The 24,408-nt window shown below is 40.1% G+C and overlaps 1 protein-coding gene across 4 annotated transcripts in view; it reads left to right on the top strand.

Annotated features, from left to right (window-relative positions):
- The first annotated feature begins 1,768 nt into the window (after positions 1-1,768).
- The window catches only part of nat16 (N-acetyltransferase 16), a 30,205-nt gene continuing 7,565 nt past the window's right edge, over positions 1,769-24,408 (top strand). Inside the window, exons 1-6 of one of the 4 annotated variants that reach the window (XM_053858844.1) lie at positions 1,769-1,964; positions 11,528-11,713; positions 13,579-13,765; positions 21,938-22,163; positions 23,290-23,514; positions 23,974-24,302. In XM_053858844.1, coding sequence (XP_053714819.1) covers positions 13,722-13,765; positions 21,938-22,163; positions 23,290-23,514; positions 23,974-24,302 — 824 coding nt within the window. In that variant the 5' untranslated portion in view covers positions 1,769-1,964; positions 11,528-11,713; positions 13,579-13,721. Of the gene's footprint in view, positions 1,965-11,527; positions 11,714-13,578; positions 13,766-16,506; positions 20,408-21,937; positions 22,164-23,289; positions 23,515-23,973; positions 24,303-24,408 lie in introns of those variants that run through there. The other 3 variants (XM_053858845.1, XM_053858846.1, XM_053858847.1) reach the window with 3 other exon arrangements.

The following is a 24,408-nucleotide window of genomic DNA, read 5'->3' as shown; positions in this document are numbered from 1 at the left end:
GTTCCTTGCAAGCATCGGCAAGCAGCGTTGTGCTTTACACCCCACCACAAACATAGTTCCTGCGTGTGGCTTAACGTTTTAATTTATTTACCGTAAATGTGCAACAACTATTATTGCTTTTTATTATTTTCTGGAGCACTGATTTGTACTTCCAACGGCAGAAATAATAATAGTTTAACTTAATTTTCGCAGCTCCTCATATTTTCCGGGAAGGTTTTGTTGAATGTCCTTGTATAAAAGAGGTTGAGATACTTTTTTCTTGTCATGTATTTGCTTCGTTGAAATATCACATTATTTAAAATCAGAGATCATAATAATCTAAAAGATATTGGCATATGAGTCTAAGACCATATCACCCAGCCTGACTTCACTAATCCCCAAGGCCCAGTTTTTGGTCCACCTACAGGATGCCGAAAAGGGTACTGCTGCTCGTGGCATGCCACAGTGCAGGTCTGGGCAATGTGCGGCCCGGTGGCCATATGCGGCCCGATGCCTGTATTTTTGTGGCCCATTTGACATCAGACTAAAACTAAAACTGATATGTTGCAATTTCACCACTTCAGTAAATAAGCAGTAAATATAGCATGTTCTTTTTGAAGACTATAATTTTCTTCTTTCGATTGGTCATTTTTGTGTGTTTTTCTTGTTCCTCAGATTCATATAAAATTGAATATTTCAATAGGTTTCATGGCATATTTACACTTCTTAATGTCCTTACTTACATTTAATCTTTTTAGGTTCTTTTTGTCCTTGTTACTTATATGTGCATACATTTTGGATATTTTTCTGTTATGTTTTGTAGTCATCGCTGTCTTTCTTTTAATGATTACCCCTCACAGCCTTTACAGTTTTAAATGTGGCCCTTTAGGAAATTTAGCAGCCATTGTTGTTTGTGTGCGTCACCAAAAATGCAAAAAGGAACTATGGACGACATGAGTTTCTTGTACGCGTTCTAGTGCTGGCAATTAGTGAGAGCTGGGTAGAAATTTCAGTTCTAAAAAAAAAAGAGAAGAAATAAAAGTTTTGCGGGATGCACTCCCACGCAGCTGCTCAAAGACAGCTGGGTTGTATGGGAGTTGTTGGGATAAGCTTTCAGGGCCATGGTTGCTCAGGTTGTGCGGACACTGGAGTGGAGAGCGGTTCACAGGAAACCAACCTCAGAGGAATATACTGTGGTTTCTCTCCAGTGAGAGCCTTGCACGACTTGTTTGCCGTTATCACTATGAAAAATACATTTGATACTGGCCGCTGAAATAAAAGGTGATGTGAGAATGGGTGTGCTAATTCACCCACCAGAGATTTGACACCAGTTATTGGTGAAAGAAGTCAGTTGGTATTACTCATTTGAGTTTTAAAAACACCATCATCATGGAAATGAGTAATGGCGTCCATGTAGTTGCTAATACTTCACCTGTCCATTTATTGGTTGCTTAATGGTTACATTTTTTTGGACACTTTCTGGACTAAAATTGTGTTTAAACGTAACAGACAGTCATAATTGATTCCATTAAATCGGCGTGTATTTCCGGATGCGCAGTATTTCTTTCCCAGTGAATCATATCTATCACTGAGCAGATTTGCTCTTCATCTCCACCGGGTGCACTGCCGTTTTAACGCTCTCGTTCTTGTCAGCGTGACGCGACATGATGGAAAAAAAAAAGGGAGCGTCTTTGAAAGTCTGCGCACGTTTCGGTGGCGCACACACAATGCACGCGCGCACGCGGCGGCAGAGGAGGAGGGGGCTGCGGTGATGTTGCGCGGATGCGTGACGTCGCGGACCGGCAGGGCGGGGCTTGTGGTTCACGTTGAGCCTCCAGTGGATCCCGAACTGAGCAGGTCTGTCCTTTATTCATCACCGGATCTGTGGCGCTCGTGCATCAGCTCGTGACACCGACTCTCATCCTCCGACCGCAACCGACTTCCTAGGACACCGCCGCCGTCTAAAGCCGGTCCTCACATCCGCGGTAAGACCCGCACAGCTGACGGCCGCAGAGGCTGCAGCCTGCCGGTTAGTTAGCGGAGGGCTCGGTTGCCTCCATGAGGGTCCTCTAAAGGAAAATTACCAGCCGTGTACATCCCGACACGGGCCAGTGGTGCCAAGAGGGCCCGCTGGCTGAATTGTGACAGCCTGGTATTGTTCAATTTTAATCTTCTATTACGTAATGCTGTGAAATTATGCTGTCACTCGTGTCTGAATAGATTTGTGGGATTATTTTGTCTCCCCCTTTCTCCTTTTTTTTTATAGCTCGGTGTTCATGACGAAGCTCCTGTCTGAATTCATTCGTGTTTAAATGGCGTTTTTCTCGAGTTCTGACCTTTCTATTAAATGTGCTCTTCATCTTTCTAATGTGTATATTCTTAATGATGAGCTGGCTTCATTTGAATCTAGGACAGTCAAATATAAAGAAACAAAATATATATTTGGTTTTAAATTTAAAACATTTTCTGCTTTAATCACCAAAACCTAGCCCTTTGTAGCAACATCCTTTATGTAGGTTTACTTTCATTTTTATTCATCTAAATTGTTTTTCAATGGAATTGTACAGAAAAAAAATACTTCTAAGTAATTTGCTTGACGTTGAATATAGAGAGTGTTAAATGCGTCCCAAATTCACTTCACTGCTTTCAGTTTTGTCTGCAGCTCTTCTTCGTGATCATCAGATTAATTTGTCCGCAAGGACGGTAATTTTCCGATGCAACCTGATTAACACTCTATTGAGGAAAAGAGACTGCTCTGCTACATTCCTTTTTTTTATGAAGAAATTCTAATTTTGAAGGTTTCTCTTTGCTTAAAGTAGAATGTTAAGCCGATGTGCCAATAAAAGTGATTTTTTTTTTCATTGGCAAAGTGGAATAATTATTAGTCTCTGTATATCTATAGATATTTAGTTCTAGACATGTAAATCTCAGTCTGGATTAGTAAAACAAAAATACAACGTTTATCGAAAATGGTTGTCATTTTCATTAACAAATGAATCAGAGATGCTATGTATCCTTTATTAAACATTGACCAGGAAGCAGTTTAATTACCAAATCCAAGTCAGATCAATACTATGGTAACCACTTTTTTTTGTCCCTCCTATTGATTATTTAGTATTTTTTCTAATCAGTTGAACAGACCATCTGACACCCTTGAATATTTATCGCTCATTTACATTTAAGACAGATGAAACCTTTTGGCTACTCAATAACGTTCAGACATTTGAAAGCAAATAACCGAGAGATGCTCCACATCCTTGTGTGGATTTTTTAAAGGGTCAGTATCACATACTGACTGAATGCCAAATGGTGCATCAGCCATTGACAAATTTCTGTAAATTTTAGCTCTGTCTGATTAAAAATTGATTCTTCTAAAGCTGAGTTAACTCACGATTAATGGAAAATTAATCACATATTTTGTATCTGTTCTAAATGTAACTTGAAAGCAGATATTATTAGCACAAGAGTGGCCAGTACTGCTTCACTCATTAGTTTACTCCAACAATCCAACATAACAGATACTGTCAAGAACTTTCTTTAGAATAACCTCAGAGGCACCGAACAGGATCAAAACATGCCAAAAGCCTAACAGTGCATTATTGGCCACTCTTGTGTTAATAGCTTCTTCCGTTCAGTTACATTTAGAACTAATGTGTGATTTATTTGACATTAATCGCGCGTTAACTCAGCTCAAGTGATCGCACTGGGTTACTGTTTTAACTTGAGATTAAAATTTTTGTCTATTGACAACCCTAATTCATTCATTGAACGTTTATAGGTTGAACATCCGTCATACTTTAGTGGGAACATTGTGGGTCTTCATTGTGTGTGCTCCAACTGTCCTAACTGGAATTTTTAAAGTGAAGACAAAGTGGGGCATTGTCCCATTCCAATGTGGTGCTATCACATAATGACACATGTGGACATCCAGTTATGCCATGATGCATTTTTGTTGCTCTTTATTCAAAGGCTCAATTGTCAACCTTGGCACGTTCATTGTTGAGCCAACATGTCTGCATCATATTACACTAATGTAGCACAGTGGTATTTTCATATCATACCAAATGTCTTGATATATATTAATTTACCTTTTCATCTGTATATAGAGGGTAGGTAAAACGAGGATGAAGGCTTTGTATTTTAAAGACCTATTCTCTTAAAGATAATGCTTGTTTCTATTATTTTGACTTGTCTGAGTATCTCATGGGTTGGTGTTGAAACACAATGGAATCATCGGTAAGTCTTTTTGCCTTTTCCATCCCCAACAACCTGTGAATGAATTTGATCACGAACATAATTGGTCAGTTTAGCAGGTTAAAATAATAAAATACAAATAGCTTTGTGGCTGTGAAACACCAACCGTAAATAAAATGCAAAAATATCAAAATGGGTTTTGAATGCGGGTTCGTCTTCAATCAGATTACATCTTGAATGAACATTGTTTTTGATAATCAAATATGAATCTACATTTAAGATTCTAGACGAGGCGAGAAGAAGAACACATATTCACTGTAAACGCCTTTAGCCCATATATTACACTGGCCAGTCTGAGTCTTTTCAGATAAAGATAACTCGTATTGAAAAGTCAACATTAGCCCACATTGTGTCCTTTAACATATAGTAGGCTGATCAATCTGTAATCTGGCCCTTGGTAAATAGCCCTCATACTTGTTTGACCACACAATGTGTCGACTCCAGAGTTTCCTTAGATTGTTGCCCAGTGACCAGTCATGGTTACCCAAACATACATGAATCAAAGAAGAACTACTATCATTTCCAGACTATCGAGAGCCCCTCAACATTGACTGGTCTATAAGCGACATTTGCAAAGTAAGCGATGCTCTGAATGTGCCGCCAATATAATTATACTTCATTTTTTGATGATAACTTTGCTTTCTTGGTTCTTTCTACCACTGTTCCTGGAGCTGCAGTTGAGTCTGGATGTGGACGCCGGGCCCGGGAAACAGTGCTTTAATCTAAACAAAAAGCCTCTAATATTGGTCAATGGTCTGAGACCAGGTTTCCCATTAACTATCTGTAATTTTAGTTGCTAGCCGTACAGGCAAAACAAGAGACCTGGGGTCTCCAAAAGTGGTCACCTTGTGGTCGGCCTGTAAATGAAAATTCAGCTTTGTTTCAGTTAGTGTCGATGTGTCCCCAAGTAAGCTTAACTCCACTCCTGCGCTGCATGGCACACTACTACCACCAGTATGTGAGAATGGGTTACTTAAGTGTTAAGTGATTGGGGTTTCTAGACCCACCCCTTTAGTAAAACCAGTTTTCCATAAATGCTCACCGCAGACTAGCCTCGAACACCTTCCACTATGACTCATCCCGACCTTGAATATGTTCAACTGCAACAAGACACGTGCGCGCTAAAACATCCTCTGACTCTCTCTGTTGTACAAGCGTCCATTGATTGTTTACCATTAGCAGACATTGTCATCCAATTGAAGAGCCATTAACAGTCTTATCAAGATTAGAAGGCTCCAGACTTGCTTCCTTGAACAGAACTTTCCCTCCTTCCTATCCTTTATTTTTACATTCATGCCGTCACTGTATGCGAAATATGCATTTGCTAATTGAAGGGAAAAAAACGTAAGTGAAAATGTAAAAGTGCATGCACATTGATGCAGAATGATTGAGGATCATGTTAAATGTTTTGTTGAGCTATTGATTTATTAAATGTATTTCCCTTTAGGTATATTCATCTAGTGTGAGTCATACTAAATCAAATATTGAATATCAAGAGGATGGGAGATAGCATATCGCGCTGGCCTGCACCAAAACTCCCTTTGAAAAGGGCTTTTCTTTTACATCGGACACTAAACAAAGAATGTGTGAAACGTTTTCTGAAATATAGCTCAGTCATGATGTGAAAATAATATTAGTATATTCTCTCAGGCAAGTTTACTTGTAACACGCCAACACTATCCACTGAAATACTTTGAGATGACTACTCTGAAGGACAGAACATAGCGGGAGAAATTGACCTGGTAAGAGAACAATCAATATTTTAGCTAGAAAGAAGCGGTTAGGAGGTGCAGGTGAAAATCTTATAGAAGCTTTTTTAAGTTGCTACCGCTCACAGCGTTTATGAGAGAGGGCTTGTTATGAAATTAAAGAACTTGAACTTTACATCATAAAGGTATGAAGGCAAATGGTTGGATTTGAAAGCAACTTGGAAGAAATGCTTACGATTTAGATTTTACCACAAGTACTTGTTGAAACATTTGTTGACATGTCTGTTATCTGTCTCTGGTGTTGCTACATTAGCAGTTCATTCTTTGTGTGAACCAGTGACCCTGCTATATCTGTTCAAATCTAACCCGTTAAGCAAAAATGCAGAGAGAGTTATGTTGGTGATACAATTATGAATTCAGATTGGTAGATAAACACCTGATGTTATTCTCTCAAAGTATGTCATTTTGTAGCCTTGCGTTCCAAGAATGTATTGACGGTGTTAGATTGGCCCCGAAACTGTACATGTGCCTCAACCATTAACCGTAAACATCATCATCATGCCTCAAGAAAAAAAAACAAAACTCTAGCTGATTTGATCTAAATTACTAATGCATTCCCGGCCAATCTTTCCAACATGAGTGAGACACCCACTACAGACTGATCTGTCCGGATCCCATTACCTTCCCTGTAACTCGACCACTCTTCTCAAAGTACTCCTAATTGTCTAATGGTTGTTTCGGCTTCAGCTCCAAAGACCTGAAGAACAAGACTTGGACAGCACCTGCAGAATAGAGGGGGCAGTTGTTTATTGTTGTTTTGGTAATAATATAGTTTAGAGATTAGATCTTTTGAAATAACACAGTGAATCGTCTGTGTCATAATCACAAATGTGCTATGAATATTACATTTAATAAACCTGTAATCGCAGTGTAATCTAGTCGAGTGTACCTCACTATGATCCCTCTTTCCCTGCACAGCAGCTATTTATGTTTTATATTAAAGTATTATTAGTGGCACAATGCAGTAGCAGTAGCAATATTTGTTTCCTCACAAGGTGTTACACGTGTGGAAATTTCACGTTGCCCTGCTAGTGTTTCTTTCAAGTATCCTTCCATCATGCTTACAGTATGGAACCCATTACTGGCATATTCAGTAGAAGCCTTATGCTTCTTTCCAGCAGGAAAGTTGATAAAACACAATTGAAATAGATGCTTGAATTTATGCTTTAACTGTCGTCAGTTGCAACATGGTAAGTGGAATTTATGATTGGCCTTTCCTTGTGAATGTGTTCCAGATGGCCGCCTTCCCTTCATCTTTAATAGAAATGGGACACCCTACATTGCACTGGAGTGCTCAAAATGGAGGACGGTGCTAGGGCGTTTTGATGGGCCAAGTTGTGCACATTTTTTCCCATAAACTGATTTTATTCATTAAAGGCATGTTTGGCAGTTTTTCAAAACCAGGATACCTTTGCATCCTAAAAGAACCGCTATCTACCTGTGCCATGATGTTGTTTTTTCATTATTTTCTTAGTTATATTTTAATGTGTTTTATCTGTCCGATGTGTCTGAGGCCGGTCAAATGCAATTGTTTTTCCAAATTATTAATATTTATATCACCGACCGTATTCACTTAAATTCACTTTGAGTGTTTAATTATTGATACCTGCAGTTATGCATTTCACATGGCACTTTATGTGTGTAGTCTGTTGCTGCTGCAGGGAGGGAAAGAGATCTAGAAATATGTAGAAGACAAAACCATTCAGTGAAAGAGATACGATGTATTGGTTTTGATTTGATGACTTTTGCCAGTTAGGAATTCAAAATGATTGTAAGGAACCATTACTGAACCGATCCTGGAAGGGGGGAAAAACAACCATCCGTCAATACATTAACCGTCTGTCCGTCCTGCATCCCGACAGTCATACTTTTAATTGATCCTGAAGCAAAGAACCGAGCAGAGTAATGGTTGTTATTACTGGAATGCCAGAGACAGCATCCGATTATATTCAATGGCTGATGAGAAAACAGCAAATGAAAGAATTATTTCCCAGAAGAAGACGTTATTAAAACCTGAAAACTCTCATCAATCTGCAACATAACCTTGGCAGTACTGTTCCTGGGAGCTGTGGATGAGCTCTAATGGTCAAAAATTTAGTAAGAGCTGGGACCAACAGACTGGGAGCAAGCTCACATGGCAAAGTACTGATGATTGAGGCAACTCCTGCAAGCAACTCGTGTTCCCAACAGAGATTCCGAACTACTACTCACAGCACGGCGAGTGTCATGTATTCTGCAGGGGAAACAAGGGTCATAAGCAGACAGTCCCCGGGGAAGATGGCATGACGATGGCCCATAAAAGGAAGTACCTTAAGTACTAAGAGCTTTCATCAAAGTGCCAAGAGGCTGAATGGAAAGCTTCTGTGGATGGCATTGAGGTTTTTTTCTTTCATTCAGCCATTCGTCTAGAAATGAAAATATTTTTACACCTGCATAAACCATAAGGGGAGAAGTCAGGGAAAACAAAGGTTGAAGCTGAATTACCAAAGAGGCACATGTGAGGTCTCTGGTATTCAAAAGAATTTTCCTTTTCTGGTTCGGCCTATAGCAGTAAACCATGTATCCCAGGTGCCCTTTGCCTAATGTAACTGGGATGTCAGCAGTGGCTTTGACCTTTGAGTTGTTTCCAGGTGGAAAGTGTTTCTTTGCCTCTGGTTGTTCAAGGAGTGCTAGGCCACCAGGATGAATGGTATTTATATGTCCGTTGTCCAGCATTTGACAAACAGGAGTTGTGGGTACACAGGATATGGGAGAGCAGTCGCTAGGGTAATTTGAACTATTGAATTTATGAAGCTGTTGTCAACCTTGTGTCATTAAATGAGAACTCCTCTGAGATGCTCAGACAATGTCAACTTAAGTGCGCCGACTGAACAAGCATTATTCATAAGCATGTCAATAGATGAATGAACTTAAACATTTCTAAAATACAAACACACTGACCAAATGAAATAGTCTATTGTACACAAAGACAAGAGTTTCATGGTGTCTGATTTATTTATTCCTCTTTCTCTCACAACTGATTAACCTTAGGAGAATTTCCTAGGGGATGGGGACGCAGGTTGTGGCCGTACATCATATTAAAAGGGAAATTGAGATATGCCAGAACATCATAATTTAACCTTTAAGATGGAGGAGTACCCATGCACAGTTGATGTTGAAATTTGACCAGCAAATCAGTTCCATTTAATCCTGTCCCAGCTAACTGCAGCCAAAATGGTCGCTTCTACTCTTTTGCTCTTTACTGCCTAAGTGATCTCAAATGCACGCCATGCTTTAAATTCATGAAAAGAAGGTTAATTATTGGAGAAATGTACGAAGCCTACGATCAATGTAGAAGACCTGCTTTTCTTTTCACACATTTTTCACAGAATTATCCATATTTCAAGAATCTAATTCCAGAAAAGGCTGCGTCACGAATGCAGTGTTGATCAACAGAAGCTCAGGGTGTCGTGGTTGGAGGACCTTCGAGATTAATGACTGTATAGGTGCTGCAGTGCAGAGGGGAGCCCTGGGGGGAGGACGAAAGTGGGAGGTGTATGGACGGACAGATTTAGAAGGGGGCGCATGCAGCAGAAGGAGGAGGAGAAAGGGGGATGGTAGAAAGATGGGAGCAGAGGAGGAGGAGGGGGGATCAGTTAAGCATGTTTTATATTAAGATTCCGGATAAGAGCTACTGTTGTGCTGCATTTTATGAGTCAGCTGAATTAAAATCCAAGACTTAGAGGTTTGTGGACGTCTTTTATTTATTTAGCTCCAGACACAATCAAATAATGCATCAGCTCAGTGGACTAGATTTCTAATCCCAAGAAAAATGGATGAACAGTATTAGCGGATGTTTATATCTCAATTATGGAGACGGTGAAGTACAAAGAGACCAGGAAAAAAATTCTTAAATAAAATAGGGTTAAAGGTCAAGAGCAGGCCACAAGGTGATGGAGGCTTTGTCATCGTGTTGTAGGAGACGCGCAGGAGATCAGGGGAATGTTGTCTGCCTGAGCAGTTTTATTGTTCAGCCTAACTCGTGATGAACTGCTGCAAAGTCAAATCAGGGCGTTTGTATGTGTGAAGGGATGCTTCACCCCACCACTGTTTCCCTCCCCCTGAAAATGGTCACACAAACTCGCTTTCTTTTAACCGTTTCATCATATTTATTACGCCCACAGCTGTCAGCTGGTGTAATGACACATGGATAATCCCCCACCATCCCCCGCACACATCCCCCACGACCCTTGTTTCATATATACACACAGCAGTTGCAATGAGGTGACATCAAACCAATTCCTCAGATGTACCATAAGATTTCTGAGTCACGAGACGTCATGAACACTTTTCTCTCCCCGGCTGTGCACACGTGCATGACGGGGGATGACTAGAACACTGCAGCACTTTGGTGACAAATGCACCAAAGGTAAATGCATCACGTTGATTTTAATTCCATCTCAAAGTGGTGAAGATAAAGGGAATGATACACATTAACCAATAACCAATGTGAGTGTAGACCTCAATCAATGTTGGACAGGTATTATTTGGAACATTGGCAGGCCAAATTTTTTTTTTATGGTGTCCACGCTATGGTGTGGTGGTCTGTTGGGAAAGGACTGGAACAATGTTGTTAGTTACTTAGGTCTGACCCATTAGATGGACAGAATTTAGACAACAAAACTAAACTAACATGGACGATTACAGTCATTCGAGTGTACTAACAAATCAACATGTAGCTCTTAAAGACAGGAAAGGGTTGTGATTTCCCCTCCAATTTGATCTGCAGTCTAAACAGTGCTCCTCAGTTTGATCTATGTTTTAGCATCTCAAGAGGTTATTCATGAAAGCTAATAAACCAAAGAAATGCTATGCCATGAATCATTGTACACAACACTGCATTGCAAGGCGTAGAATGTTAATGTCGCTAGTGTGTTTAATGGGAAAAGAGGGGCAGTCACCTTTCTATGAGATGACAGTAGCTGAATTATAACCAGTCAGACATTAGTTCAGTAGAAAAAACACTGTGGTTTGGAGGCGAACTTTTTTTTTGTTGTATTTTACTTTTGTTATGTTAAGTAACAACAGCGGCTTTATTGAACACTTCAAGAGGATTATCTGTAAGATGAATTAAGCTTAAGTTGCTATTACTCTGTAGATTTTGGTAAACCTTTGTGATGTGAAGAGGGATGCTCATCACGTTTTTTTGAACAAATAAATTATTTTATTTTAGTCATTAACAAAACACAACTGAAACGCAATAAATTAACTGATGCTAACAATGAGTGCATTTTAAGATATAGTACATTGTACAAGAGCTTTATGGCCGCTATCAAAGGGGACTGTGAGGTTTTATGCTTCCATTGTTATTGTGATTAACCCCAAAGACGTCCAACATTATTGATCTCTGATGTGTTTTCGAGCGGTTAAGGATCAGCATACACACTGTGACCCAGCATGTTTATGATGCGGTGAACGTCAGATGAGACGGATCAAGAGGTGATTCATGGTGGTTTCAATGGTGTTGTCTTTCTGTAAACCATAAGCTCATCGGAAGACTGCTGCGCCACGCTGAATAATGCAGTCGGTGTCCGACTCCCCACCCGTGAATTATACAGATGGCCGTCTTAAACCGTCACTGCGCGCTCAGTGAGTGCCTGGAGCAAAAGTTTGATCAGTTTGGTTAATGTTTCATCAGCTGCTGATCCACGACCTTCACAGCGGCATTCAAGGTGAGTCAGTGTGAATTAATTCAAGGTGATTTATTTTAAGAAGTATTGGTGTATACAGTGACTTTGTCTGTATTCTAGTTCAATGTTAAAATATATATTTACGTATTAAGATCAATTTTTAAGGATATGTTTTTCATCCATTCTCCAGTGTTGTTTTGAGATGTTGTGCGCTTAATGTTTTATATTAAAAAAATGATATTTCTCCTCTGTTTTTGTTTAGATCCATGTCAGAAGATAATGGAGACAAAGCAGATTGCAGAAAATCAAACAAACATTTGTACAGTAGAAAGGGGAAAAAAATAAAGTGTTCACACATCAAATAGTGTTTTTGTCTTTTAAAAAAAGTTTTCCCATCTTGAAAGCTTTTTAACCGACTTGTCACATGCATTACTGAAAGTGATGTCAGAGCTGTTGGCCAACAGCATCAAGTGTGGATGCATAGTAAATGTATTCATGGATTCATTTTATTACTCCAAGAAGTATAGAAACTATGGAAAACAAATAAATGAATCCTTCAATTCTAGTTTCATGTAAAAACGAAGAAGCTCACAAACAAAAAAGTCTGTAACGGCACTGACATCAACAATTTGAATTTTTGGTAACTAACTTGCACCAGAGATGGTTAACGATTGCTTATTTGAACCTTTGGATGGCGCCAAAAACGACATTACTTGTAATGAAATTTCCAAAAACTGAGGGGAGTTATTGCATGCTATAAAGTTATTGTCATATCACTCAAACACCGTTCAAACGTTATGTTTACCTTGACGGTTCATGTATTGTTTGATGATGCAGCAGCATTGTCATACAGCTTAAAAATAGAGTGGGTTGGCACGTTTTTGCCTCATACAAGATATTGATCCTCAGATGGATTGGATTAGGGTTTTAATATTAAATTTAACCTCTAATTTCCTTAAAAAACTGTTTCATACCAAATTACTTGGTACAGTGAGACAGGCAAACGACTGAGGTCACATCAGCTCCCATAAATCATATGGTGTGTCATAACACCTTTTATAATATCTGCCTTGGGAGGCATATTTGCTGTTACAGATGGATCTCCCATGTGAAGGCCACAGTTTGTCTATAAATCATTCCTCAAGGACATTATAATAGATATAAACACAAACTAGTGACCTCCCATTTCTACAATTAGAGTGATTATTTTATCAGAAAAAAATATTTTAGCTGGCACACATTTCCCAAGAATCTTTTAGCCTGAGATTTAATTTCTGTTATTTTTTTAATATAATACCAATATAATATGTGATAAATAAATAAATTAATAAATACATAAAAAAGCAAAAAAACAACAACATATACATCTGTACATACAACTGTAAATAATGTTTTGAAATATATGTGTTGAAAATATAAATATTTGTATATATTTTGTTGATATGTTTGATATTTTTGAAAGCTTTCAAGTCAATAGAATTTTTTTCTGAATTTCTTTGACGGTTCAGTTTTTCCACACAGCGCATCTGTGTCATGCTAGTCATGCTAATCAATTCTTACTGAGTTCAACTATTTAAACTTCTGGCTGCTAAAAAAAAAGAAAAAGAATAACAATAAACTAATGACCATCAGAAGTCAAATGAAAGCAAACAAGATGGAGAAAAGAAACTTCACAAGTTTTTTTCCTCACGCTCAGCTACTCATGATAAATTGGGAATATGCATGGCTTTACGTAAATGAATTTGAGCGTTAAAGCTCATGTGTTCTACCGTAGTTAAAATCCTAATCTGAGCATCAGGCATGGTTGTTTCCTTTTCTTTTGGCTATAAGCAAGAAAGAATTCTGGACATATTTACCAACTAATCATTCTCTGGTGCCTCTGTGTCAATGGTTTGTTTCATGTATAGGACTGCGTGGGAAAAATGACTGGGAGCCTGCTATCGAGCACCAGAGTGCTATGCTTATGTGTTTGCGTCCGCATGGAGCCCTCAGGCATGAATCCGCTGGAGCCAAGGATCTACCCCTGGAGACATGAGTCTTTTTGGTGTCCATGTTTTCAACAGTTGACCAGCAGGAAAAACTCCCCAAGACATGGTGTGTTTCTCTTAGTTTTGTATTATTGAGGTGCTCAAAAAAGTGATATGCTCAGTTTTCCTTTCTGTTCAGACATGGGGCATTACTAAAGATGGCTGGCAGGGTAATCTAACCAGATATAATCTGGCCTGCAAGTAAACTGCACCTAAACCCATTTAGAAACCCATAGAAATCCTTTAAATTGGAGTTGCATGAGTTGATACCTCATTGTTATGACACTGTGGCTGCTACCTACCTGTAGCTATTAAGTGAGAAGCTGTTATCTACAATGATTTCTGTCCATGCTTTGTTAGCCTTCGCACATGTTAAATAAGGAGCTATCTCCAAAAACATTCTCCATATTTGGTTGAAAGTCATTGTAGACAGACCTGTGTCCACACAGAAGAATTTGGCCTTGTAAACAATCGTTTCATTTTGATTGGTGTCACACCTTGCGGATTCAGCTGTACTGCTTCAACCTTGTTGTTGAGGTCAACAGTATGTGGATGACAATTCAAACAAAATTGAATGCTCTACCAAGATCTGTCTTAGATATCAAAATGTGAGAAATGTATTTAGTCATAGGTACACAAAATGCATACTACTGACACTTTTTAATGCATTGGCATGTTACACTAAGTCCAACAAAATAAGAGGTGAATGGAGCATTGGCCACTTAAATCCCCTGGGCTATTTGATCTCACTTCAATGGTCTTTGCAAGTGTGCCAAATTCTATTTTGTTTGGGGTACTCTGCCAGCCAAAGGGGGAACTTCCTGCCTCTCTTTTGGCGTGTACACGAGCAAGTGAATAGATTGAATCAGTGAGTGTGTGAGAGAATGGCAGACAGAAATGCAGAAACTAAAGGGCATGGTTGTGACTAGCTGTTCCAGACTGTCCGGGCCAAGCCTAACAGCTCAACCTAAAGCATCAAAGCATGATGGAAAAGTACCAGTGCTCCCTATGTGTGCACGGCTGCTGCGACCAGACAGTGTTTTCACGACAAAAGCCCCCGCAGCTCACATGGCCTACTAATAGATTTTTAGAACATGTCTAGCATTTCTCCGTTCAACTGCTCTCTCGGGAGAATAACAGCGTGGCCCCTCACCACAGGCAAACATCCTGGTCCTCATCCGGGATGGCAGATAAGATGTGGACTCATATTTAGATACATCCACGAGCGAAAAACAAAATGTTGGGAGCAAACATGGGAGCCATCGCTCACCTCCCATCTCACAAGGCAATAGCTGGGCCTTATTGGGAAAATGTGAAGCGTGAACCTAGCGTAGTGACCATGAACAGCATAAGGGGCTATTGTATTCTCGTGTTAAGTCCTTATCTTGCGTGTTTTCCCTTGACATTTCACTTTACACTTACCAAGGCCAGTCAACGATGTTACCCAAAAGTATTTAACCATGTGAGTTTCTACATGACTGCCTCTTTTACAAAAGAGATGAGCCACGTTTGAATCAATGTTGCTTTCTCTGAAGGCCAAATGCAATGACTCAGCTCAAGCTGTTTCGGGGTCAGTTATTGATTGATCGATTCCATTTAATAATTCAGCTTTCATTATCTGTCCTTTCTAAGGCCTCATCCGCTTCCACACTATTTTAAAGCCTAATCGTGTTATTTTGTAAATTTCCTTTGAAATGTTGGAGAAAGTCTCCGATCATCACCATGTATTTTGGCACTACCCACTGCAAGCTTGTACTTGGTACACTTCAGTGGAGAGTGACTGCCTAGGCTAGATGGTGACACAACGCTCCTCCAATTACACCTCTTGGCATTTTTGCTTTGCAGGAATGACGAGTGACACTGAGCATGAATGGCACGTTTGTTCAGACTTATGTTACATCCACGGTTAAATACAGCCTTCTCATTCTCTGCAATAAAATTATCGCCTTGCAAATGATCAGCAAAAAAAGTCATTGTCCGGGCCTTTTAAAAAATTCCCTGGTCACCAATAGGACCAAGTGCTGCTGGACTCTGCTGAGTCCACATAGTTATTTAAGATTGACAACCATAAATGTTTTTTTCTGATTGCCTCAACACAGTTCTGTGTTAGTCTGATTTAGGTTGTCGTCCCTTGGGATTTCCCTTTCCTCCAATTTTAGAGCTTTGATAATCAAAGCATTTCTTAACTACAAACATCCTTTCTTGACAAGTGCAAGATTCTTGTAGATATATTTTTGGCTTGATTTTATAAATCCACTTATGATGTGACTTGGCATTAGCTTTATTGATCGCTCTTTCTCCCTGGCTTAATTTTCCATCACCTTCCTCCATCTGTCATTACTGAAAACCCATCTCAGCCTCTCAGTCTCCATGAATGACACGAGAGGGAAGTACTTGACAGTGTGCCGACATTTGTCCTGGCACACGAGCATTAAATATTCACTTCACAACCCCTCCTCCTCTTTCCATAGTACTTATGTGATGGCTGACTGTGGAATCCTGCTTTCTTTGTTTGCGCTTCTCAGACCTTGGTTTTCGCAGCTGTCATTTCCCACATTGGCCATCATGCAACACATGGATATGTGTTGACTGATGATTGCCGATGGCTTGGATCCAGTTCTGCTGATACAGATCACCCAACTGTCAATACAGTGTGGAAAACTAATATAGTCTTCACGCCACCATTTATGGCTCTAGAGTTACATGATAACGTCTCTGGTTATTTGATCTATTACTGTGTGGCTGTCTAGTTGGATTGTTAGGAAGTGTCTGGTCTGATTTATGAGGGTGTGCTGTAGGTTTTATATAAGGCTGCGCCCAATACCAGCTCAAATTCCGCTACACTTTGATGTGGTGTGAAGCAGATTTCTGTCTTCGGAAGAAGAATTGACCACATAGCGTCCCAACAGTCTGATACCTAATGGTTTTGACCTGTAATTCCATGGGTGTTATGATGGCATTGTAAACAAAGCGATCTCAGTTTGCAGTCCCCTAGGCCAAGGCTGACAAAGCCTGTTCTGCACTGTACAGTCTAAATTCAAATATTTGTCCCATGAAATTGTTTTTTTCTTGCTGCTTCCTGTGCAAGTTCAATTCAGCCTCAAGGTGTCACTGTGTCACCATTCCACCAGGGGCTTCAGGATTGCTGGCATACCTGTATATGTGCTATAGACTTGTTATAGTCATAAGTGTTTCAACTGGAATTGAGTGCTGGTTCTGCCCAAGTAGATGCTTAATTGAGGACTGACAAGGGATACGCTTCGATGTCGCATCTGCATGTTTGAGATACATTTTTATTTTCCACAAAATCTGTTGGAGGAGAGCTGCTTTATCGCAGAGGTGCTTTTAAATCGACATTGAAGGATGACTTGCAGAGTAAAAAAAAACTAAGCAGCTGGTTATCTTTGAGTATAACTTACGTGTCTCTGCATGAGAGTGTTTGTCCCTATTGCCTATGGGCGACAACACTGATGACCAGTACCACTGGTGAGCGTGAAGTCTTATTTTTAGGACATGAGGGCAGGAGGAATTTAAATATCAGTCATTATCCTTGATAACCTCACTGACCAAATACTTTGACGTTTGTCTTTTGACACTTAGTGCATCATGTCATTGAGTAGCAGTTCATAACAGTGTTGTAATAGTGGAAGTACTAACAGGTTGATCAAGTCTGATAGAGGCAGAAGCGCCTGCAGCTGTTGTTACGAAAAGTTCTTGTGGGATGCTTACAGTACACATCTCACCTCTTTCTCAAACACGCTAATGGAAGAAAAAATAAGAAATGGAAATTTGAGGGAAAATTGTCATTGGCTCACGTTTGACCACATAACTTCCAATGAAAGTGGCTGAAATGTGAAGGATAGATAGTTGAAAATTTGAACCCACATGACGGTGATTAAGGTTGCATGGCTTAGCTAACTGATCCAAAGAGAAGAGTGAATCTGTCTACAATCTGTGCACTCTGGTGAACTAAAGTAAATCACCTTCTGAACTGAGTGAAAGAAGGCAGGGATGTTCAGGCACAGGACACGTTGAACCTGGCTCTCAAATATTGCTCAAAGGTAAAGCCTCAAACTAAGATGCCACATGGACATGTTTGTCGTGAAGCCCAACAAAGCTCACCAACACATCATGTACATGTACAACATACAGTTCATAACAGTGTTGTAATAGTGGAAGTACTAACAGGTTGATCAAGTCTGATCGAGGCAAAAGCGCCTGCAGCTGTTGTTACGAAAAGTTCTTGTGGGATGCTTACAGTACACATCTCACCTCTTTCTCAAACACGCTAATGGAAGAAAAAATAAGAAATGGAAATTTGAGGGAAAATTGTCATGCAACAAATTCCTAACTAACTTTGCTGGGAATTTGCTGAGTTACCCAGAATAGGACATCGCATGGCTCTTATTTTTATTTTGGATTTTTCTTTCCATTTTCTTTTCATTTACTGTAGGCTACATCTCTAATTAGAGCTGAGGGCTGGGTATTATATGTATTTGCGGCAACAGGTATTATACATGCGACACAAATACTCAACACCAAAAGCCTCTTTTACACAGAAAAGCCGTGAAAATCGTCTAAGTGAGGGTCTCTGGTACCCTTTTTGTAGACTTTCCGCACTGACTAATGAGGCTGTGACCTGGTTACCTCAGAGAGTGCCAATGTCACTGCAGGCCTTCTTCACACACACCATTTGAAGTCGTGTTCACTGCTCTCATTAGTCTCTTTAACACCAGCAATAGACAGACCGACCACAAGGTGCTGACTCCTGCCATTTTCAACATCTCTTCAGGCTGGTCTTCATTCTCAGCCTGGTTAAGCTTTCATCCCCTGAAGAACAATCTTTTCCATCCCTTACTCTGCTGATCAACCATAAATAGCGCAGATCTGACATGCTCAGTTTGACTCCTAATCCGCCCTGGACAGTTTATAATTATCAAGGTCCACCGTGCTTCAAAAGTCATGCATTCACAAAAGCCTAAATATACGTGTACAGCTTTGCAGGTGTTGTAGAGGACCTGCTTTAGAACTGCATTGAATTTGCAGTTTATTCTGCCCCATTTTTGTTCTCCTGCATCACCATTTATTTATTTGTTCCAATAGTCATTGGCTCACGTTTGACCACATAACTTCCAGTGAAAGTGGCTGAAATGTGTAGGATAGATAGTTGAAAATTTGAAACCACATGACGGTGATTAAGGTTGCATGGCTTAGCTAACTGATCCAAAGAGAAGAGTGAATCTGTCTACAATCTGTGCACTCTGGTGAACTAAAGTAAATCACCTTCTGAACTGAGTGAAAGAAGGCAGGGATGTTCAGGCACAGGACACGTTGAACCAGGCTCTCAAATATTGCTCAAAGGTAAAGCCTCAAACTAAGATGCCACATGGACATGTTTGTCGTGAAGCCCAACAAAGCTCACCAACACATCATACATCTCCCCTCACACTTGTGAGACCTCAGAATACTTTGAATGCATGTTGTTTCTGGACTAACTGGTAGGTTTTTTCGAGCATGAAGGATTGTTCTTGGTAATGCATTTGCAAGAAATGGTATTGTGTCTCCCGGTGGTAGATATTCAATTTACAAATACTTTCAGACCCAAACCGACTAAGTTATGGATAAAATAATTCATACTCGTACATCTTGATCGTAATCTTAATTCCTAGTCCTTTGTTAGATTCGCTGTGTGTGAACAGATCAATTCAGATCGTACTATATAATCTGACACTGAGTTTTTGAATGTGTATCTCAATATGTGTGCCTTTCTGTTTGTATCACGATCTCTGTCCTTGGGAGATGAGAAAAAGCAAGCAGTATCTCAAAATCAAGATGTCTTTCAAAGAGATATTTTTGGAGACAGACGATACCACAACTCCCAACTCCCATGCATTTTAACGTCACAACAGATAAAGGGGATTTGGCGCGTTTTGTTAAAGGGGTTTGTAAATGGATCGCCAACAGATTGCTATGTGGTTACAGCATAGGCATGTTAATGCCAGTGTAAATGAAAGTGGTCATGCGTGATCTAATTGCTATGGGATCACAAAAATGTATTTAAATGGGGGATGCAAGGGGTATTTGACAGAAGGCTGAGTAAAGTTTTCACTCGGATACCTCCATCATCACCGTATATGCATCACCTTCAGGCAATTATTCTGTGTAGAAGGGGCACATGCTCTTGCATCATCACACAACCGTCCTTTTTCCACAGGTTTGGCTGCAGACCCCCCCTCACAAGACCCTGTGTGGCACATAATGACAGTTGTGCTTGATGGAAATTTGTTTTTGCCACCGTAATCGTAAAAAGTACTGCCCAGCCTAAGCTACTATGTAATTAACTGTTGTACTTTGAATATGTTCTGTACAAATCACTGTATCATCCTTCTTTGTATGGCCTCTTAAGTTGCATGCTTGTATTTTACTTTATTTGATCACACTGAACGACATCATGTCTGGATGCTTTATATCCTCATTAAAAACTTCTACTTTATTGCCAAATTTTGTTATTGTTTTGTCTGAGGGCTGATGTCACGCAACCACAAACAGGTGTTGGAAACGGTGTTGGTGAGAGCTCAACAACGTGACTCTCTGCTTCTTTGAAGAAGAGTCTGTTGCCATTCTTCAACATCCTGAACATCATTTCAGTTTTTCTCCTCTGTCCCTTTGTGGGCCAGACTTGGTGAAGCAGTGCCAGTGCCCGCTAGTGGTCAGTATCAAAGAACATGGTAAAGAAAGCTAATGCATGGTCCAGGATCATGGACAATAACCCTACAATTTGGATGTGATCATTGGTGTGTTGAGCATTCACCACCACAGTGGTGAGATTACAATTCAGTGAAGGCCCTTTGTTGCTCTGTGGAGCTGGTTTTTGTTTTGACCGTCCATCAAGACTTTATGCTTCGCAAATATCTGAACGATTAAAGAACAGAGGTCTTCATGATCATTATGGTCGCACGTTGGCAAAACTGTTTTCAAATATTTTGTCGTGTTTGCAGTGCGGACTTGGTATCTGAGAGCATTAGTGTCGGGATTAGGAGGGCGAGGGTTTGGATTTAGAGGGTTTATAGGCAAAGACCAGGATCACGATGGATGCCAGTCTCCGGCTTGTGTCTGTTGTGATTTTAACTCAGTCAAAACATTAATCTATTACATAATCTTATTACACAGCATTTTGGAGTGTTTACACTTTTGCCACATTATTTTTTTAAATGAAGCTTTGAAGAGTGTGTAGTTCATCTTAAAGAACCACCATGTTTTTGTATTCATTCTCATCATTTTCTTTCCTCTCATTCTTCAGTTTCTTTTGCTATTGCATCTCTATTCTTATATTTTAGTTTTTGGATATTTAGTACTGTATTCTCTTATACTTATTTACTTGAATTGACATGTAAATACGTTACATTTATTTTTGTGTGTGTTTATAAAAATGTGTGCTTGCGGCTCACTCATTATTAGGTTACAGGCCTACGACTTATGAAATAGCTCATTAGGTCAATAGTTGTTGTAGACAAAAAGAAAAAATATCTAAGGTTAATATGCGGGCGTTCTTCAAGTTTATCAACATTATGAAGTCTTTACTGACACCAAATGCAGATTTGCAATTTGTGCAAAACTCAGTAGTTTCACATATAGGTTTTTATTTGATTTATTTTCATGTTATTGTTGTTCCATCTTTCATAAGTTCAAGTTACATAATATAAATAGCATCTATGTGGCAGACGTAACTCCTTGACAAAAAGCAAGCGCACCAAAGTAGTGAAACTGTTCTGATCCCAGAGAAGCTAAATCAGAGCTGATAGCATAGGCTGCCTTGACTGTTATAGCTGGATGCCAATGTTGTGGTGTTGGCTGATGGCGGATCAACCACATGTTCCCAGAGGCCCTAGGGGAGTCTTGCTTCGCCTTTGAAGTTCACCTGGCACCGAGTGTTCCAGTTTTCCAGCTTTAGTCTTTATGAAGACTAGTCTTTGTGATGAGCAATTCATCAAAACATGAATACCTGATGAAAATATCTCCATTGAGCATATCCTCGTTTGAATAAAAATACATGCTGCCACACACTCTGCTTTCACCATGGTCTTTTTATTTGATCAGCGGGGCCGTGATCACTGCCATCCACTATCACCACGCACAGTTACTTGGCTTAATATGGAATCTGCTCACCTATGCAGACAAGTCGGTGATGACTTCTTCAAAGTTGCTATGATAACGTCTCCTCCACTTTATATCTCATCAGTTATATCAAGATGAAGATCGATACCAGCCTAATTCTGCCCCAGCTCCCAGAGTCCCTGTCTCAGGCAGGTCTTCAGTTTACTGTGGCCACTGAGGAGGACTTTGATGACATCATGGCCATGAGCCAGGATATCTATGGAGGTCTTGACTACCTGCCCACCAGATACACCAGCTGGCTTCAGGAGACCAACCGAACTGTCATTCTGGCTCGTAAACAAGAAAAAGTGGTAAGTGGAACTTGCCTTTCTTCGCCATAATCAGCTTTCCTCAGCGTACATAGTATTTAGTATTTATTTTGTCTCAGGATCCCAAATGAATGTTAGTTGGGTTTTCTTTCCCAATGTCTAACTCTTCTCCCTCAAACAAAGCTTCTTGTGGCTTCCGACTTCCGCCTAAATATGTCTTTACAAGATCATAACCAGGTCATTCATAAAACAGGAAGCCAAGCGACCCAGCCTTGGCACAAATGGGGAGAGTAAATATCCCTGACCCCTTTGACAGCTTTCATAGAGGCGCAGGTACTCAAAATTGTTGAAATGCCAATGCCATGTCATTGATGCCAGATCTATAAATATGCTTGTGTCAGTCAGTCAACGTTATTACTGTGAAAAGGCTCTGTGAAAACAGAATTTTGAGATAGAACTTGTGTTCAAGAGGTTCCAGGCAGACTCATTTCTCTTACACTTGCCGTCCCCTCCTTGAAATCTCACCTCCCACTGGTCACTCTCCTACCAATTTTATGACCAGAGACATTAATACAGTAGGTAGCAATGAGGTCATCAGCTTGGCAAAACTACCACATAAACACATTGTGTCTTCTTTGCAGAATTGTTTCATGGGCATTTTCTTCCACATTGCAACGGGACCAACATATTTTTAATAAAATGTAAATGTTTATTTAGGGAGGAACTCCTTTTGACTGAGATTAATAGAACATTTATTTTGACTCAAAAGTTCCTCTGAAATAATCACAGAAAACATTGAAGAAAAACTTCCTCAAATTATGCTGTAAACTACATGAATGTTGGTAATTATCATACCTAGACAGAGGTGAAGAACTTTCCAAGACTGAAAACAAGAAAGCCTCTCTTGAGCATTCGCGCTAATAAAAAGCCAGTCTAATTCTAGTTTCTAAATGTAAATAGGGGAAAACACATGAATTACAGGCCAAGTTTTGGTCTTCTATCAAAACTGTTGACCTCTGGTGGACACCGTGCGTCATTGCTGGAAAGACCGTGCGACTTTTTTGGTCAAACTCAAAATAGTTTTTTTCTTTGCATTGTATAAAGTGAGCAGGTTAGACTAAACATATTTACGTTGTTCTGGTATGTATTTTGTTTTCCTCTGCTGCAGATTGCTCTGGAGTCTGTGTGTGTGATAGACGATGGAGAGACCATGCTGGTGGAAGGTCTCCGTGTGGCCCCGCAGGAGCGAGGCAAAGGTGTGGCGGGAGTCCTGCTCCGCTTTTGCAATGAGCTTGTTAAGTCCAAGTATCCTGATGTCAAAGTGTGTCGCTTGACCCGTGATGACAAACTTGGGCCCAAGGACTTCCAAAAGTACCGGCTTATTACCAAACAGGTATGCAAGTGCTGACACACAAACTAAACAAATGGCGACACAATTTCGTGGTGCAAATGTGATGTCAGTATGAGTAAATCTGCCAAGGTCATTTGTTCAACCTGTGCATGCATTGGGTTTTGCTCGGCACTTCAGTTCCCCAAAAAAGTCCAAAAACATACAAGGGTCAATTTGGTAACTCAAAATTGTCCATAGGTGTGAGTGGGTGACCTGGGATGGACTGGTGACCTGTCCAGGTCGTCCCTCACCTTTGGATCCCTGTGTAGCTTGTATTACCCCAAAAAAATGTAGTGAATGAATGAAATTTATGTCTTTTTCACACCATTGTTATACAGTACGGTGTTACAGAAATATCTGACACCATGTCTCACATGAAGCTATAGTAAAAGCTTTCTTCATTTTGGAGAAAGCTTTTTCCAATTTTTTTTTTTATTATTAAGCTTATATTTCTGTCCACAGGGGATCCTGCTTGTGCGCTTCAAGGCTGAGGATGTGAAGCTCCGTCTGGCTGAACTGGGTCTGGTTGGCAATTCCAAGCCTTCCTCCACCCCTCTGCCAGTGCGTCTGGACCCTTCGGCCCTCCAGCAGCTCTACCTGACCACGGACCTGATGCAAGGGGTCCTTCCGAATGGTACCATCATTCAGGACTGGCAGCCGTACAAGCTCCTAGCCAACAACATGGACATCCTGATGAAGAAGGACATAGACTGGATGGTGGACGACAAGTCAAAGCCCACCGTTGCCAGTCTGTGTACTTTTCCTTTTCGTGTTCCAATTGGAGATGACTGGTAACTTTTCTCTGTCCTTTTTTATTCATGCTTAATTTAACTGTCATAATGTTTTATGACAGTATATTAAGGTTGAGGGTTTGCATTTTTGCATTTGTTTATTTTT

The sequence above is a fragment of the Synchiropus splendidus genome, chromosome 3 (genome assembly GCF_027744825.2).
Source record: "Synchiropus splendidus isolate RoL2022-P1 chromosome 3, RoL_Sspl_1.0, whole genome shotgun sequence".
Lineage (NCBI taxonomy): Eukaryota > Metazoa > Chordata > Actinopteri > Syngnathiformes > Callionymidae > Synchiropus > Synchiropus splendidus.
Note: the sequence above shows the minus strand (reverse complement) of the source record. Positions and strands in the feature narration are given on the sequence as shown.